The sequence below is a fragment of the Coenobita brevimanus genome, chromosome 100 (genome assembly GCF_032717465.1).
Source record: "Coenobita brevimanus isolate Jiangsu-jjx chromosome 100, ASM3271746v2, whole genome shotgun sequence".
Lineage (NCBI taxonomy): Eukaryota > Metazoa > Arthropoda > Malacostraca > Decapoda > Coenobitidae > Coenobita > Coenobita brevimanus.
In genome coordinates this window covers 62,447,019-62,463,276 of record NC_137053.1, presented here as the reverse complement: position 1 = coordinate 62,463,276, position 16,258 = coordinate 62,447,019, and the positions used below count along the sequence as shown (strand labels likewise).

The following is a 16,258-nucleotide window of genomic DNA, read 5'->3' as shown; positions in this document are numbered from 1 at the left end:
AGGCTACATACCATCTCAAACGTGAACCCGGTGGACCACAGGCTCGAGTTGCCCTTCTTCGCCAGTCCACCATCCTCCTTTTCGGGGATAGGGAGAGGGATGAGAGACATTTGCATAGCCTGGCAGAGGAGCAGCTTGGTTATATCAGTGTCACCACGTGAAGGCATCGCTCCCCAGCACAACGTCACCGGAATGGAAGGGATTCAGACCGTCAGCTCAATGACATTTTCATTCTGTGACCAAACAATTTTATTCACTTTCGGAGAGATTTAAATAAAAGTCTGGTTGTGGCGTGACTAACTTGAAAATTACGTCATCGTGGTTTTCTCTAATTTTTGTGATACTAGGCCCATGCTAACGTGTACCTAATGGACTGTAGGCAGAAATTTCCCCTTCTGCAGCCCACCATCTTCCTTTTGTGAGATAGGGAGGGAGCTGAGAGACGTTTGTACAGCCAGGCAGTGGAGTCGCTTGGTCATATCGGTGCCACTGCGTGAAGGTGATAGCATCTGTCGTCGTAGTGAAGGAGTTAAATGCAGTGGGTACCAAGTATCATCCTTGGTGGGTACAGCGTGGGAATGTAGGGGATATCCAAACGGATGCTAGGTCCGTTTCCATGACAGTCTACAGTAGGCCAGGGGATGTCCAAACGGATGCTTGGTCCGTTTGCACGAGTCTCTCTCTCTCTCTCTCTCTCTCTCTCTCTCTCTCTCTCTCTCTCACACACACACACACACACACACACACACACACACACACAGAAGCGCAGATAAGCAAACGCCTCAATCAAACGTCTGACTGCAGCTTTCCATTCGCCCCATTCATACGTGTAATACATTCGAAATTAGCATTATACTCTCTCCCACCCCTGTACTTCCTCACTGTGACTCCATTGTCTGTAACTGTCAGTTTGGAATGAATCAGTATAGTTAATGGAGTTGGAGGGAAGAAATAATTGTAGTGAGGGTGAATTCATGGCAGTGTAGCTGGGTTAGTCCCTAACGCTTGTCAGTGCCTCTCCGTTCATTTTTTTTTTTTTTTCCTGATTCTCAAATACTAAAACTAGCTTGCCGTTCTCATACTCTGTTTCTCTATTTTGTCTCAGCAGAACACAGTTCTCTGGCATAAACAGAAGTTGATCCAACCATGAGAGAATCTAGTTTCCTAATTCTTTAAACAGTAACCATTTGGTATTGCATCTGTCATCGGTCTTCCCATTCAGTTTCATCCCATGTTGATGTTGCTGCTATTAACCTTCCTTTGGTTGAAATGAACCACTCGGCGTATAACCATCTTTTCTTTCTCGAATTCACTGAAAAGTACTACATTGACCAGGAATCATAGTTTATTTTTATTATGTAGGTATTTCACCATTATTACAGTCACCACCATTCACTTCTTCAAACGTTACGTGAAAAGTGCGCCGGAAAAGTTCATGGAAAGTTTAAAATATGATTGTGGCATAGCGTTGTGCAAAAAATATTTTAATAATGGGAAATTCATAATGAATGAAAATGATTGAATCTATATAATTTAATAAATGAAGAATTTCCAGTATTCTATATTTTTATTTAGACTTACTTTTGATAAAATATAGTACCATAGTGCGAGACTGAAATAGTGAGCAAACGTTGACTACGAACACGTGAGTAGAGAGACGCTCTCTCCTCTCTTACTGGTCCTGTTTGGCGGCGTGTGGACGTACTTCGCTGTGAGATTCCACGTTAAGTTGGAAATTCATAATCGTTTTTGAAGTGAGACATATATACCGCCCACAAGGAGAAGAATTAACTTGGAGACTGTGCCCAAGGAAACTACTGGAAATACTGAATCTGCAGCTTCGTGTTACTTGTTAGTCTCCTGTCGACAAGTCTTACACCAGCTGCACAATGGTAAGTATTTTGAGATATATAAAGAGTACATCTTTGGATATGGGATCAGTGACTGTGAAAAGGAGGTCCATGGTCAATGTGATTGAGGTTGTGGAAAGTGTATGGATATTTTCTTCATTGGGCAGAGTTATACTAGGCTGTAGCCTTCACTTTTTTTTTTTTTAGGGTAAGGTTTGGCTGGTGACAGATGTCAGCTTGCCAGTGTTTTTGCAAATTTGATTTTTTTTTTTTTTTTTTTCCCCAACCCAGAAAGTGAAGACTAGTAAATATTGTAATTTTCCCCAGTGTTAGGTATTTTAAATAACTAACGGTAAATTTTTAGAAGTAACCAACGTTTTCTTTTAATATTTTTTTATGTTTTCCAATGTAAAACACTGTTTTAATTAGTTTTGACCTTCATTTTGGGGGGAAAATCCCCCTTTTGGAATTTTGAGATTTCCAAAAGAGGGTTTATCCCCCAAAATCAAGATCAAAATTAATTAAAAACACACCATTTTGCATTAAACTAACTTAACCTAACCTAACTTAGGGCCTGACATAGACCGAGTGCACACACCTGCACCAGCCAATATGGCACGACATTCATCCGCTACTGACCGATAGTCTAACCTAAGCCACTATATGACTACCCCTACAAAATTTGCTCCCCCAACTCAAACTAGGCTTAAAAGGCAAGTCTTAGTTAAAATAGTTCAGGGACATAATATAATGAAAATTGGTAATGTTGGTTACTTCTAAAGTTATACCTAACTAACTTAGCATTGATATAGACACTGTTTATGTACTGCCAATATTAATTCTTTACCAAATGGGTGTGGCCTTTCAGTATTTTCTGTTGCGTCTTTCACAGGTTTCTTATTCAGGATTACCACAGCTACTGGGGATTTTTATAAACCTACCTCTGAAAACTATACTGTAGATAATTTAGAATGTGTAAATATTCTGCTGATGTCTGCCAGTAGGCAGCCATATTTAACGTTCCTAGCGTATTTTTAAATTCTGAAAGCTGGCTGTCAAATGCAGATGCGGTTATGATGGATTAGGCTTGGTTTGGTTAGGTTGGGTTTGGTTAAATCATTAAATTTCCCATAGCATTGATATGGGATACACTGACACATCCAGTCAGAGCGATGGTTGCCAAACATTGCGACCACTTGGAGAGATTGTCGGTAAACATTGCCACAGGCGACCTGGCCGCTTCCCTAGATGCCCTCAAAGTTTTTTTTTTTTTTTTTTTTTCTTATTCCCATCATTTCTTGCAGTCATAATGGAACAATTAGCAAACTATGTGTGTTGCATGTGTACCATACCAAAATTACTTACCTTGAGATTGTGAGTTTGTTATAATATACCATAGGTGGAATTGCTGCTCCCGGTTGGTAGAGAATTAACCTGCGTATATCCACCATGCAGAGGTATAAGGAAAGGACAGCCATGGAGACCAAAGTGCATGGGAACATAATTTTATGGGTTTGTTTAAGGCTGTTGAACCAAAATTTTGCACTTCCCCCCACCCCCACCCTGCTGTATGCTACTGGCCATTTAATGTTGTTAGATGAAAATTTTAAAAAGGGATATGTAAACAGGCTTACCAAGAAATGCAAAGAAAAAAAAAAAATCCAGAATAAAATAAGATCCAAGTAGAAGTGAGGTTCCGTTAATGATTGGCAGACATTCCTGTATTTTAGAGATTGTGACAGCTTTATGATGAATTACCTTAACCAGTAAGAAAACTTATGTAGAATTATTCAGACATTTACTATTTGGCAATCTTCAAGGAGTCATGTTACCACCTTATTTCAATACCAAAACATTTCATGGGATTTCGTGAGTATTTTCTGAGTGCTTTTGTAAAATCTGATATTCCCTCTGACCCTTAAATAGCATTTAAAAGGCAGTCTTTGTTGACGGTCCCTAACAGCACCCAAGACAGTTGGACGCCATTGCGTGGTGTGCCGAAGACAGATGGACCCCATATTAGAACACTTTTTATATTACTGATATTATATTATTATTACATATGATATTATCCTTACCAGTGTTTGATTCAGACCTTCTTTAGCCTAAATTTTTGTAACTTTACCCTTCCTGATTTGTCCTATTCTATCCTAACGTATGCAAACCTAACCAATCCTAAATTGATCTTTCCCTTATGTAATGTATATTCTTCGTGTATTGATGGAGCCTCTTTGTATTCAACAGTGCACTTCTGTACACCTTTACAAAGTCACTGAATGATTGCAAAGGTACCCTGCTGGTAAACAAAAAAAAATTTCAGTATTTGAGAGGTGATCCTATGTCTCCTTGAGGCTTAATTGCTCTTCTTATGTTTATTATTACTGTATTGCAGTATCATCATTATTATTATTATTATTATTATTATTAAGGCAGTGTATGATGTAACAAAACCCAGTGATTGACTTGCCCAAATTTTCTCTAGCCTGTATATTGTTCCATGAACTAGTATACTTTAGGTTAACATAATACACATCTGGATTGATATATCTCATGGTTAAGAGTATCATGGTGCATAGACACACGAGACATTTTAAAGGACCAAAGATGTTTTCTAGTTAACACTAGTGAATTCTTTTGGAACAACAAGTACTTTTGAGAAACATGACCAGAATATTACTGTAGCTGTTGTTTTTATTATAGTTGTTATTATTATTAATAATAATGTTGTTATTGCTGTATCATACTACTACTACTACTACTACTATTATTATTATTACCGGTACTATTACACTGTTATTATTTTATCTAACAGCTTTTCAGACAATCGACTGCAAATACTTTACGATTCTTACTATTTGGTACCTTCTTCGACTGAAATCTGTTTTAGAAGATTTGAGTTTCTTCAGAGAATGCCAGTTTCTCTTCCGTGCTAGAAGGTCGTAATTAGAGAATTAACATGGTTACGACCTTCTAGCACGGCAGGGATATGTGGCCTACCCCATCCTTCTGAATGAGAATGAAATTTGTCATTGGTAATTGTGCAGCGTATGATTCAGAGTACTGTAGATAAGTTAATTAATTACCGGTATATAAAACATAATTTCCTGTATACTATACAAATGTCAGTAAATTAAGTTTCATAGCTACTGTATGTGAATAGGTACCGGTACTTTTATATTTATGTGCGATTTATTTCATACCATCATTCACTTTGGAAGTTGTACTGTAATACTATGCATTTGGTGGGTTGGTACCATTCAAGCTTGGTAATTAGCCTCACAGTCATTACTCTCATTCAGGATAGAGTCCAAACTGAGACTCCTATACAATTGTAAGTCCTTAGTGCACGTCATTGATTTCTTTCCCCTATCAGTTTCCAGCTACTATTGAGATATGCAGTTGTTAGCTGGTGTTAGCACTTGGTAAATTGCAAGTCTGTTGGATACTCTCAGCAATACCATTGCCATTCCCAGGATGGGCATTGTGTAAAAGAAAGCAGCGCATAGTTTTTGATGATCTGAATGTTTCAGTAGCCATTAGGTATAGTACAGTTACTGTATTTTCTTGTTGTCATGTATTTTTCCTTTCTGGCATGGTAAGGATCTGGTTAAGCACTGCTTCACTTAGACTGATTGATTGCTGCAGCTGTCAGCTATGATACAGCTGCTGTCTGTTGTATATATGTTGTATCCTCTCTTCCTTGCAGGGTGAGGGTGAGGTTAATCCCAAGGCATTCCCACTGGCTGAGGCTTCACTCACCCAGAAGCTCCTCAACCTGGTCCAGCAAGCAGCCAATTACCAGCAACTTAAGAAGGGTGCCAATGAATCCACCAAGGTAATTGTTAGAGATACCTGCATTTACTTTTATGTTTTTGAAGGCCTTGGCCATGCATCCTAGTGTAAGTCTTTTCACATAGTGATAACAGTTATTAATAATATCGTGGAGAGTGGCAAGTCGCTATTAGATGACCAAGGGCGATGCGTGCCAGTATGTGGGAGCCTTTATAAACAGTAGCTACAGTAAAATGATACAATTTATGATTCCATCTCCACCCGTGTGCCACCAACAGGTAACTTGGAGAGAGGGGGGTGTGGCAGTATGTCCTTGGTCCCCTTGCTGTCACCAGGCATACCTGCAGTAGAGCCTTGGGTTTTCATTCTGAGTTTTTCTTCCCATATACCAGCTGCCATCCAAGGCTAATGAATTCAGCCTACTTCAGTGAACAGACTGTAGATATGTGGAAGAGATATGTATGTGTAGTAGTCCCAGCCCTTACTTGTATAAATGCAGATGAGTTCTCCAGCTGAAAGTTTTCGCAAAACCAACTGCAGAGTGTTTGACCTCCCATCTTTCCCATGGTAGTTCCTCCCAGGGTTGATGGTGTTCACCCTCCTACTTGAGCTGTTTGGTTCATATGTCGCGTTGAAACCAGTTGTACAGTATCTCATTCTGTTCGTTTTAACACAAGAATTATTTTGTTCAGCTGCAGGAAAACAATAATCTGAATGGGATATTGGTAATGGATATTGTTAAGGTCAACTTCAACCTGCAGTCCAGTGGGTTCATGTCCAGATTAACCTAGGGCCACAACAACAGCATTACTTGTTTTCATGAAACGGCAGATTTTGTTGATGATAGCTGTCAATTCTGATTCAGGTACCCTTTCTGTATTACCTATAGAGCAAAGATATTAAAGTTAATTATTTGAATGATAGTTGTAATTACCAGCACTGAAGGGATTAACAAGTCTCCAGTAGCCTGTGCACAAAATCTGAGACATAGAATCCCCATGTGGTACATCACCGCTTTGCTAGTGCTTGATTTACTTCACTGCTCTTGAGAAAAAAGTTATGTATGTGAATTATTTCCCTTGTGTTTACTCCCCTACCAGGCCCTGAACAGAGGTATTGCTGAACTCATTGTAATGGCAGCTGACACTGAGCCACTCGAGATCTTGCTCCATTTGCCCCTGCTTTGTGAAGACAAAAATGTGCCCTACGTCTTTGTTCGCTCGAAGACTGCTCTGGGTCGTGCTTGTGGCGTCTCCCGGGCTGTTATGGCCTGTGCAATCCTCTCCAATGAAGGATCTCAACTAAAACCTCAGATCACGATGATGCACCAGGAAATAGAAAAGTTGCTTGTTTGAATGACTGGATCATTTGTATGGTCGCAGCTCATACTGTATCTGAGTTTGTGGGGAATTTGTGGTTTTAGATGCTCGTGCGATATGTTACTTCAGTCATCTAGGCACCTGGCGTGAAACCCTTTAACTGTCCCTGGCACCCATGGATATCTGTAAGAGAGTACTGTGGGCATCCATTTAGCAAACACCAAGTCACAGGTAGAAGAAAGTAAAAAAGCTGTAGAGTATCTTAATGCCGCTCACAATGCCTCCTACCAGGATTCATCAATGTACCAATGTTTTTGTTGAGTAGCATTTAGAGCAGTGATTGTGGTATTGAGTTGAATGTTTCTAACTTTTTGACATGTTGCAGTGGTAGACAAATTGCTTAATGATTTATTTTAATTTTTGTGTAACAAATACAGTATAGAGATGTCTTCCCCTCCCCCCCCCTCCCCATTTGTAACATTATTTGTAATGTAACGAAATCATGAGTTTCTTTTCATACTTTATGTCATTTGGGAAATTTTGTCATTGTAGATGACAGTTTTTTCTTAGTTTTAGTTTTGTGATTTTGTACCCTATTGAGATGAAAATTATTTCCTGTAATCCTAGCAGTTGACGTTATGGCTTTTGTTGCAGTAAATGTGCTGTTCAAGGCTAGCTGTTGCAGATTTTTTATGAATGGAGGACACCTGTAATCTGATGTATGGATTATTTTTTGTTCAGTTATTTTTCTGTCCTCTTGTGTTCTTATAAAACGAATATTACAGTATTCGGTGTCATATAGCAATTAAAAGTTTAATGCTCATTACTCTCATTGTGTTCATTATGATCATCATCATTAGGGTTTCACACATTTTAATAATCAGTGTTTGACATTGGTCTTAAAATTTATCGGCATTGCCCCCCCCCCCCCTTTTTTTTTTTTTTTCCAATAGCCATATCTCAATTTAAGTTAAATATATTTAAACCCCTTTTGTAATTTATAATGATACCAAGCTGTTCTCAAATTCAGATGCAGTTGGTCCACCACTTACAATTTTTGTTCCAAGAGTTGGTTTAACTTTTTGTATAGCTTATAAAGTTCATTAGTTGAAGTTTACGAATATATCAAGCCAAATTTGTTCATGTCTCTGGTGAATATTATGAACACAGGTGGAAACTAATATATCATTGTGTACCATTTGTTCAAGTACAGTACATTGTTACACATGAAGCTATACTACTTTATTTTGTTATTTCTTTTAATCAACTTCCATGCCTCAGAAAAGCTCCTATCAAGAGGTTCATAACTTGAAAGTTTGCAAGAACAGGAGCAGTTGTATTAGTGTTGTAATTCCAAGTATTGCAAGAACAGGAGCAGTTGTATTAGTGTAAAGAGAGTTTAGTCTATTTCTGCTTCCTTCAGAAGATTCTGTTAAATTTAGGAAAGAACTTGTGCTGAAGGGGGTAATGAAGGCTACATGTAACCTCTCCAGATTGAAAAACGTCTTGACCATAATAGTATTGTGAAGAGGTGGCAAGAAAATGACTTATTGAAGGGGTTAACCATTGCACTCTGATGTCTTGTGTTTTTTGTCACTGTCGGACAGTTTTATCAAACTCTAACATGGAATGGGTTGATTTAAGCTGCATCTATCCCCTTCAGTAAAAAAATAAAATAAGATAAAAATCTGGTAACTTAAATGACTTTCAAGAGATGTAGAGAAATTAATCCCCTCAATCTAATAAAGGTAGTGCAGGTAACAGGTGTGATACCAGAAGCCGCTGGCTGAGTTATGCTTTTCCAAATTTGTTTCATCTTGATGTTTATGTATGTATATATTTTTTGTTGTGGGGTTGAGCAATGACAATAACAGAAACAACCATTGGACAGCTAAAAATTTCGCTTGAAAACAAGTTACTAAATAGAACTGGCTTTGAGCAAAGAGTTTGCCAAGAAGACACTAATTTAAGGGAATTTGAAATGAGAAGTATTTGCAGTGGCAGTATGCATTGTCTGTGATAGTTTGCTGTTGGAATATTTATGCATATGGAATACTGTACACTGGAAATCATGCCCATGCATGAGGAGGTTAATAAATTTATTCAGGTAACTGATTTACTGCGTGTCTGTATTTCATTATAACAGTAAGCTTACTCCAGCGGGGTTTGTCGCAAATTTGGCTATTCCGGAGCTGGTGGAACAAGATATACTATAAGAGTCATTTGGCAAAGGATGGACTGCAGTTATAAATAAATCAGTGTATGCTTAAAAGAAATTTAATGCAGACTTTTCTTCTGTACATATACTAATTTATCTTACAACTACAAAATATAAATAAATAATGCCTAAGGTACAGTAGTAGAAACAGATAAGATCAAAGACAGTAGAAAATTGACATTACAAATAAGTACAGTCAGCTCTTAACTACTCATGGTATTCAATGTTATTTCTTCTGGAACAAATGGATACTTTCTTTACAAAATGCTTTTTGTCTGTAAGACTGCAAAAGTTTACTGTTAAAAGTGGATAAAACAAAAGATAAATAGTAAGTAAGGAGACAGAACCTATCCCCATTAATCCTGATTTGGAGGAATGGCAGTTTTGTTATGCTTGAAATAAGTTCTGAGCAATAACAGGTCATGCAGGATACTTTGCTTGAACGCCTAAATTATGATTGAAAAGGGTTGTGTGATGAAATGGATGATGTAGGAACTGTAATTTTGAAGCAATGTACACCATAATGAAATTGCAGGTATTGAATGTAAAAGGAGAACATGAGCTGTGCATCGTGACCATTCTTAATGCAAACCAAGTCCAGATATAAGGTGAAGTATAGTTGATAATGAGTAGCTGTTTGATCAGGTGCTTGAGTGAATAAATGATTGTATTGCTGAGTACAACCAATAACTTTAATTTGTCTTTAATCCCTTCAGTCAAAGCAGTTTATCGGAAGTCTAATCAAAGGGTAAATTGGAGATCTTCTTCAGTCTAAGGGATTTCTTGTAAGTTGAAGAAAATTATCTGGCAGCAACCAGAATAAATGTAAAAGATCTCATTTGACCAAGGAGGTTAGGTTATTGCCTTGACCTTTTAGTTGGGAAGTAAGACCAAAGTAACCAAATTGTAATGTAGGCAGACCAACAGAAAGAGTACTGTACATTATAAATGAATGTTGGTTTCATTAAAGATTTCACTTGTACCCACAACAGTATAGTTTATTCCTTGGTGAATGGTAAACTGGCCACATAATCATCACACCCACGCAGGGGACATATAGTGACAAATACACAGTCTGAGATCAGGCTGAAACTAATATTTTTGATAATGCTTGTTACATATCACAGATCCCCAACCCCCCCCTCCCCTCAAACAACATCCAATAACTTTAGATAATAATTGATTGGTTTTAGCAATTGATCCAGCTTGCAGTCCATAGAAAACATCAGCTGTATCCTGGTTACTTTTAATATAAGAACTCTTAAGGGGAATCATGGCATCATTTTATTGATTGCTTATGTTACTAAAGGTCATCATCCTGTGAGTGTCCCTGCAGGTGAGTGGTGGTATTGAGAGGTTTGTCTGCAGGGGTAGAGTAGGTGCTAGTGTAGCGTCTGAGTGCATTGAACACAGACACGGGGCAGGTGTAGTACCGCTGGCCACAGGTCTCGTCCACACTCTCGAATCTGCCCTCCACCCTTTCCTGTCCTGCCATCTCTGCTGAGATGTAGTCTTTCAGCAGGGTATGCTCTCCACCAGGTTTGGGGCTGTACATAGAATGACAAAGAATTACATATTGTCCATTCACATTGATAATTTTCTATCATCCAGTCTTATTGCATCATCAGGTATGTAAGGTCCAGATGTTTAAGGTGTGAGTAACTAGTTGCACTTTCCTAAACTATATTGTGTGCAACAATCCCCAAGCACCCTGTAATCGAAAACCTTATGGGCCATGTGGTTGGAGCATTGTAACCCACTGGATCACTATATCTCCATTTGGTTAAATGGATACAAATCAGCTCATTAAATGGTTTTCTGGGTTACAAGAAATCATTTTGTTTGTTACACAGTGTAGATGCCAGCATGTGACACTAATCAAGTGAGTAGGTGATGGATTCCCCAATCTACCACAATATAGAGTTGGTAAAGAAAATCCCACTGAGATGGCTTGGGCATATGGACACAGTTGTATGTGACAAGGAGTGTATTTAAAAGTAAGGTGATTGGTGACATTGCTCTAGAAGAGGTACTTTTCCCAGTACTGCATTAGGTCACCTTAAGCTGGCAGAGATTTGCCATACTTCAGTGGCGGAATAAGAATACTATGGCTCTATGTCCCTTTAACACCAATTTTTTTCATGTCTAGCACTATATCATAATGTCTCCTGTACATCTTAGCTATCAAAATGAAGAGATGACAGTTTTTGGCTACAGTATAATGGTAATTCTTCAGGTAACAAGCATATTCCAGGCTGATTATACTTACGTAAAGATGAGGGATAAGATCTCCCCGATTATGGAGGAATGGGAAAATTTGTTTGTCTGCATTTCACAGATGAATCTGAGGACACAGGCGTGGCCATCCATGCCTGTGGCTGCTATGTTGGCTTCTATTTGCTGGAACAATTCTAGTTGGTCCTCTTGGATGCTCCTGTGTGAACAGAAACAGAAATTTGTGTACATTCAAAACCAGTAATTGGTATCTCCCCAGCAGATTAAATCATGAGCCAATGTGTGGTTCATTCATTTTAAATTGAAACATACAGCAAAACAGGGTGAGAGTAAGGGTGAGTTCACAGTGAAATGATGGCAAAGTAGTGGATGATAATAGACGTCTCAGGCCCATGGCTTTTATCTGGTTTGGGGGATACCACTTGCTCCTGTTCGTACTTCCCACGAGCTAAATGTTACAGTGATTGATTAACTTTATACCTTTCATTTGAATCGTACATGGCTTTGACGAAAAGAAGAAGGGGATATTTAGCCAGGAAAAGTGTCATCTTCAAAGTATTGGTGGTTTATGTGAGATTATGGAGGCACTTAACACAAAATGAACCCTGTTAGCTGATGTCAACCTGAATCAGCCATCCCAGGCTAACCTTACACAGCCCGGGGAATCTACCTGTTCTGGAGGATATTACCAAAGTACAAAAATGGTTTTACATTTAGCCATTGGTTAATTTCTCCTGAACAAATGCCATCACAAAAATACTAGATGTGGGAGTTTCAAGGCCTTTCAGTTAATGGCCTGCTTCATGGTGTGGTTTGGTGGGGCTTTGTTGAAGTATACAGGAGTGAAACGCCTTGTGTCTAAAAATGGTTAACAAGAGACAGATACTCAGATCTATCTATTTATAGCCAGAGTCCGTAATCCCGTAAGGGGTGGCCGTTTGTCTTTGAGTTAACTGTTATATGAGGAGGGGCACTAACCCTCCACCAACCCACTTGCTCACATGTAGGGAACATGTATGGGTTGGTTTTATGGTTACCACCCAGTGTTGTAAATGGTTTCCTGGCTTACAGAAAACCATTTGGCTTGTCACTCAATGTAGAGCCACCTGAAAAGGAAAAAAAGAGTAATAAAATGTGACAGGAAAGATGGGAGAAATAGAGAAAGGGCAGACACAGAGAATGAGAGAGAACAGTGAAGGAAGAAGTAGGCAGCACCACATTAACTGAGTGGATGATGGTCGCCACCACCGACCATCCCTTCTAAAAATGCCTCTGCATCTAAAAGTCTGATAGAGTATGTTTTGCTATTGCTGTAAATCGAAACAAAGTATGTTTACTCCTTATCCTAAAGCAGTGTGGAACTCAAGAAAATTTAGTTGTACTGCATTGAAGGAAAAGAACTCTGTTAACTTGGATACACTAATTTGATAATAACAGTTTTATATACTGTAGTGTAATTTCCATGTTTTCATAACTTTCATACAGTTTGAGGGGTTGATGTCGTTTTATCCTGAACTTTCTTGGGGCTACTTAATGACTTATGCTGTACATAATCTATGTTATAATATTGCATTAAAATACATTTATAAGGATGCATCGTGAATGCTAATTGTATAAAAAAAAACTTAAGGACTGTAAACTGTTTATCATACTTGTAGTAATCATAATTTTAATATAAGAAAAATCGTGTGATTATTACTGTACATATGATTGCACTGATCTAATTATTATTACTCTACATATGATTGCACTGATCTAATTGATACAGGGTCATGTTTAGCTGGAGCTGAGTCAGGCTTGAGTCAAGGTGGGCTTGGGATGACTTGACTGGCAACTACGCGGTGGTACAGTTGAGCTCAGATATTCGTGATACAGAGGCTTGAACTATCAGCCTTTGTATTAACAGATGGAATGCTTAAGTAACACCACAGTATACAGTTAAAGGGATGTTTCAGCTTATTTTGCTATAAGAGCTACAGTTTTATTTTATTATAAATTGTTATCATATTATACAATTTTCCACCCACTGGACCATGGACTTGTGAATTCAACTGTACCTGAAGGCCCTGCCTGCTTTGGTGTTCTCTCCGAAGAGTGAGGCCAGGTAGAAGACAATGCCGATAGTGAGGGTTGAGAGACCCACTGTGTTGATGCTGCCATCAGACTGCGTTGCCTGGTAGAGTGGAAACGTAGTCGCGAATGTAATCGTCCCCGACTCTGCTCCAAAGTTCCGAGACATTGTGTTGGGCTGTGCCTCACGCTATGCTCAGGTGTATATTCATCACCATCTAAACTGTGGGTAAAGAGGAAAGAAAAAACGCTGATGTAAAACCAGTCACTCACCTGCTCATGCTCTTTTCTCTATTGAAGAGATTGTAAAGTTGTAACTGGATGCGGAAGGTGACGGTGACAACCATAGCCAACTGAGTGGTTGTGTCGACATCTATGTCACCCACTGGCAATTGCAACGCTGCAAAGAAGTACCAGAGAGGCCGTAGTGGCGTCACTATCGATGAAGGGTTGAGTATCAGGTCCACGGTCATGGTGGGGCACTGCTCTGCTCAACCTGGCCTCTCCTCTTATAAGAACATGGATACGGTACATAAGAAACATGACATGCAGTTGGCTGGTTGTCAGTTGGCATTTAATGAATTGTTCCTGTCATATCTGAACAAGAAGTAAATAAGCATGTTCCATTCAAACAATATGCCTGTCATTTTATCATCCCATTTTTTCCCCCCTTATGAATGGGGTGAGGTAGAACCCAGAAAGCAACGAAAGAGAAAACAATAGAGGAAGAAAAAATGAACTCCATGCCCAGTGAAATAGACCACTAATTAAATCACTGTTCAATATTTTGGAATCTTGACTTCATCTCATAGTCATAACTGCACATTCTTTTTTTTCATTATGCTACTCACGATATCCCTTAGACAGAGTCAGCCCATCGACCATCAAGTTAAAAAGAAGTGCTAAACCATTTTCATGTGTTCCTTAAATAATTCATCCAACTAGCTCGATCCCGTCAGTTCCATGTCATCATCAGTCTCCACAGGTTGCTTTCTCACACATTCATTTACCTTCTTGTTGTGCAGGCATGATAGGATAGTAAGTTGAAAGAATGTTGGAAAAGATTTAGGCTACATTTACAACTATGTCCCCATGTTGACCATATTAGTGAGTGGTTATCATGTTATATTCTGGTACACTACTAGGTAGATATGAAAGTTTGTTAGTACTGTATTTAGAAGATATTCTCAACCTGTGAACTTTTACTATCCTTGTCTTAGTCCCGTAGTCTAGGCACGTTTGTAGGAACTGACTAGCATGAGCCAAACATCCCACTGCAGTTACCATCTTGTCATATGTTCCTAATTGTTTTAGGAAGGTCTTATAGGTCATGTTACTGAGCTGTTGGATTAGGAAAGTGCAAGTTGCAAGGTGTGTCTGAGATAAGCCTAGAAGTAGGGTTTGCTTCCAACTGTTGGGGTGCTAGGGGAAAGTATGGTAGCTTATAAAGATTAATACAAAGTGTGTGTGTGTGTATATATATATATATATATATATATATATATATATATATATATATATATATATATATATATATATATATATATATAATGTACCGCAAACACCCTCCCCCCACGATTAAGGTTCGGCTTCTGGGTGAATAATTATAATAGTAGGGGAATAGTTTTTGCATCACTTTAAAAGTCCTTGCAAAGATTAAGACGAGTATGGTTGGAGCAGGACTACAATATATATCTTTAGCGTGTCACTATGCTGTATGAATAAATGAGGTTGTTTAGAACCCCTCAAGTAGGTCTAACTTAATCTCAGTACTCTTAACGACTTAGATTTCGAGAATAACATATGAAGAGTGCAACTGTATATTGAAAGACTGATAGAATGTAGCTATACTGAGAATTGAGGGTCCCATGTTATAATTATTTTTTAAGCCAGCTTCGAAGCACTGCGTTGGAGCTTCTATTGCCGACTGCCCGTGCTAACCGTATGTGTGTATATATATTATTATATATATATATATATATATATATATATATATATATATATATATATATATATATATATATATATATACTTTGGGAGCTTTCTTCTGGCCACGTACTGCATTGGCGGACACAAGGGGTGCTGTGGTTGAACCAGTGTCGCATACTCTGAAGTATGCTCGCACCCAGTCGGCTTGCGCGGGCCGATTACACTTGGTTCACAGACTACACACACATCCAAAGCCACTCCAACACTACAGTTACACTTACAAGCACTTCTAACCCTACATACAATCTCCACTAGACAGCCTAAGCCACTTCGTAGAGATACATTGTCTATATCGTCCCCACTTCAGTTGGGATAGGCCGGTCCTGCAGGGGACACTCAAACGGCTGATGATATATATATATATATATATATATATATATATATATATATATATATATATATATATATATATATATATATATATATATATGGGTATAGTTCATGTTAATGAGCTGTTGGATAAAGAAAGTGCAAGTTGCATGGTCTGTTTATGATAGATTTATACTGTTCATTAGGCATAGCTGGTGTTACCGTATGTGTGTGGAATGGAGAGAGCACGCCTGGTGGTCCAGTAGCATGGAAAGCCGCCATTAGGTGACCAAGGCCGACGCATGCAAGCATGTTGGACCTTTATAATCGAAACGAAACGAAAGGTTGTCTGTCTAATCTGATGCAGCAACGTGTGGCCCGGGGCTAGTTTACTTAGTCCTGACTGCCAAGACTAGTACCCTAGATGGTGTTGCTGTCTGGGCAATGAACATCAACCATTCCATCGGATGTAAATT

At 38.7% G+C, this 16,258-nt stretch overlaps 2 protein-coding genes across 2 annotated transcripts; one reads left to right on the top strand and one right to left on the bottom strand.

Annotated features, from left to right (window-relative positions):
• Positions 1-1,644: 1,644 nt before the first annotated feature.
• Positions 1,645-7,881, top strand: hoip (NHP2-like protein 1 hoip). The gene is made up of 3 exons (XM_080284218.1): positions 1,645-1,892; positions 5,557-5,685; positions 6,743-7,881. Exons 1-3 carry the CDS (start codon positions 1,890-1,892, stop codon positions 6,995-6,997), a joined length of 387 nt encoding a protein of 128 aa, XP_080140344.1. The 5' UTR covers positions 1,645-1,889; the 3' UTR covers positions 6,998-7,881.
• A 2,509-nt stretch (positions 7,882-10,390) lies between these two features.
• LOC145414585 (uncharacterized) lies at positions 10,391-13,957 on the bottom strand. The gene is made up of 3 exons (XM_080284101.1): positions 13,758-13,957; positions 11,449-11,613; positions 10,391-10,726 (listed from the first exon to the last, which is right to left on the bottom strand). Exons 1-3 carry the CDS (start codon positions 13,955-13,957, stop codon positions 10,483-10,485), a joined length of 609 nt encoding a protein of 202 aa, XP_080140227.1. The 3' UTR covers positions 10,391-10,482.
• Positions 13,958-16,258: the final 2,301 nt, after the last annotated feature.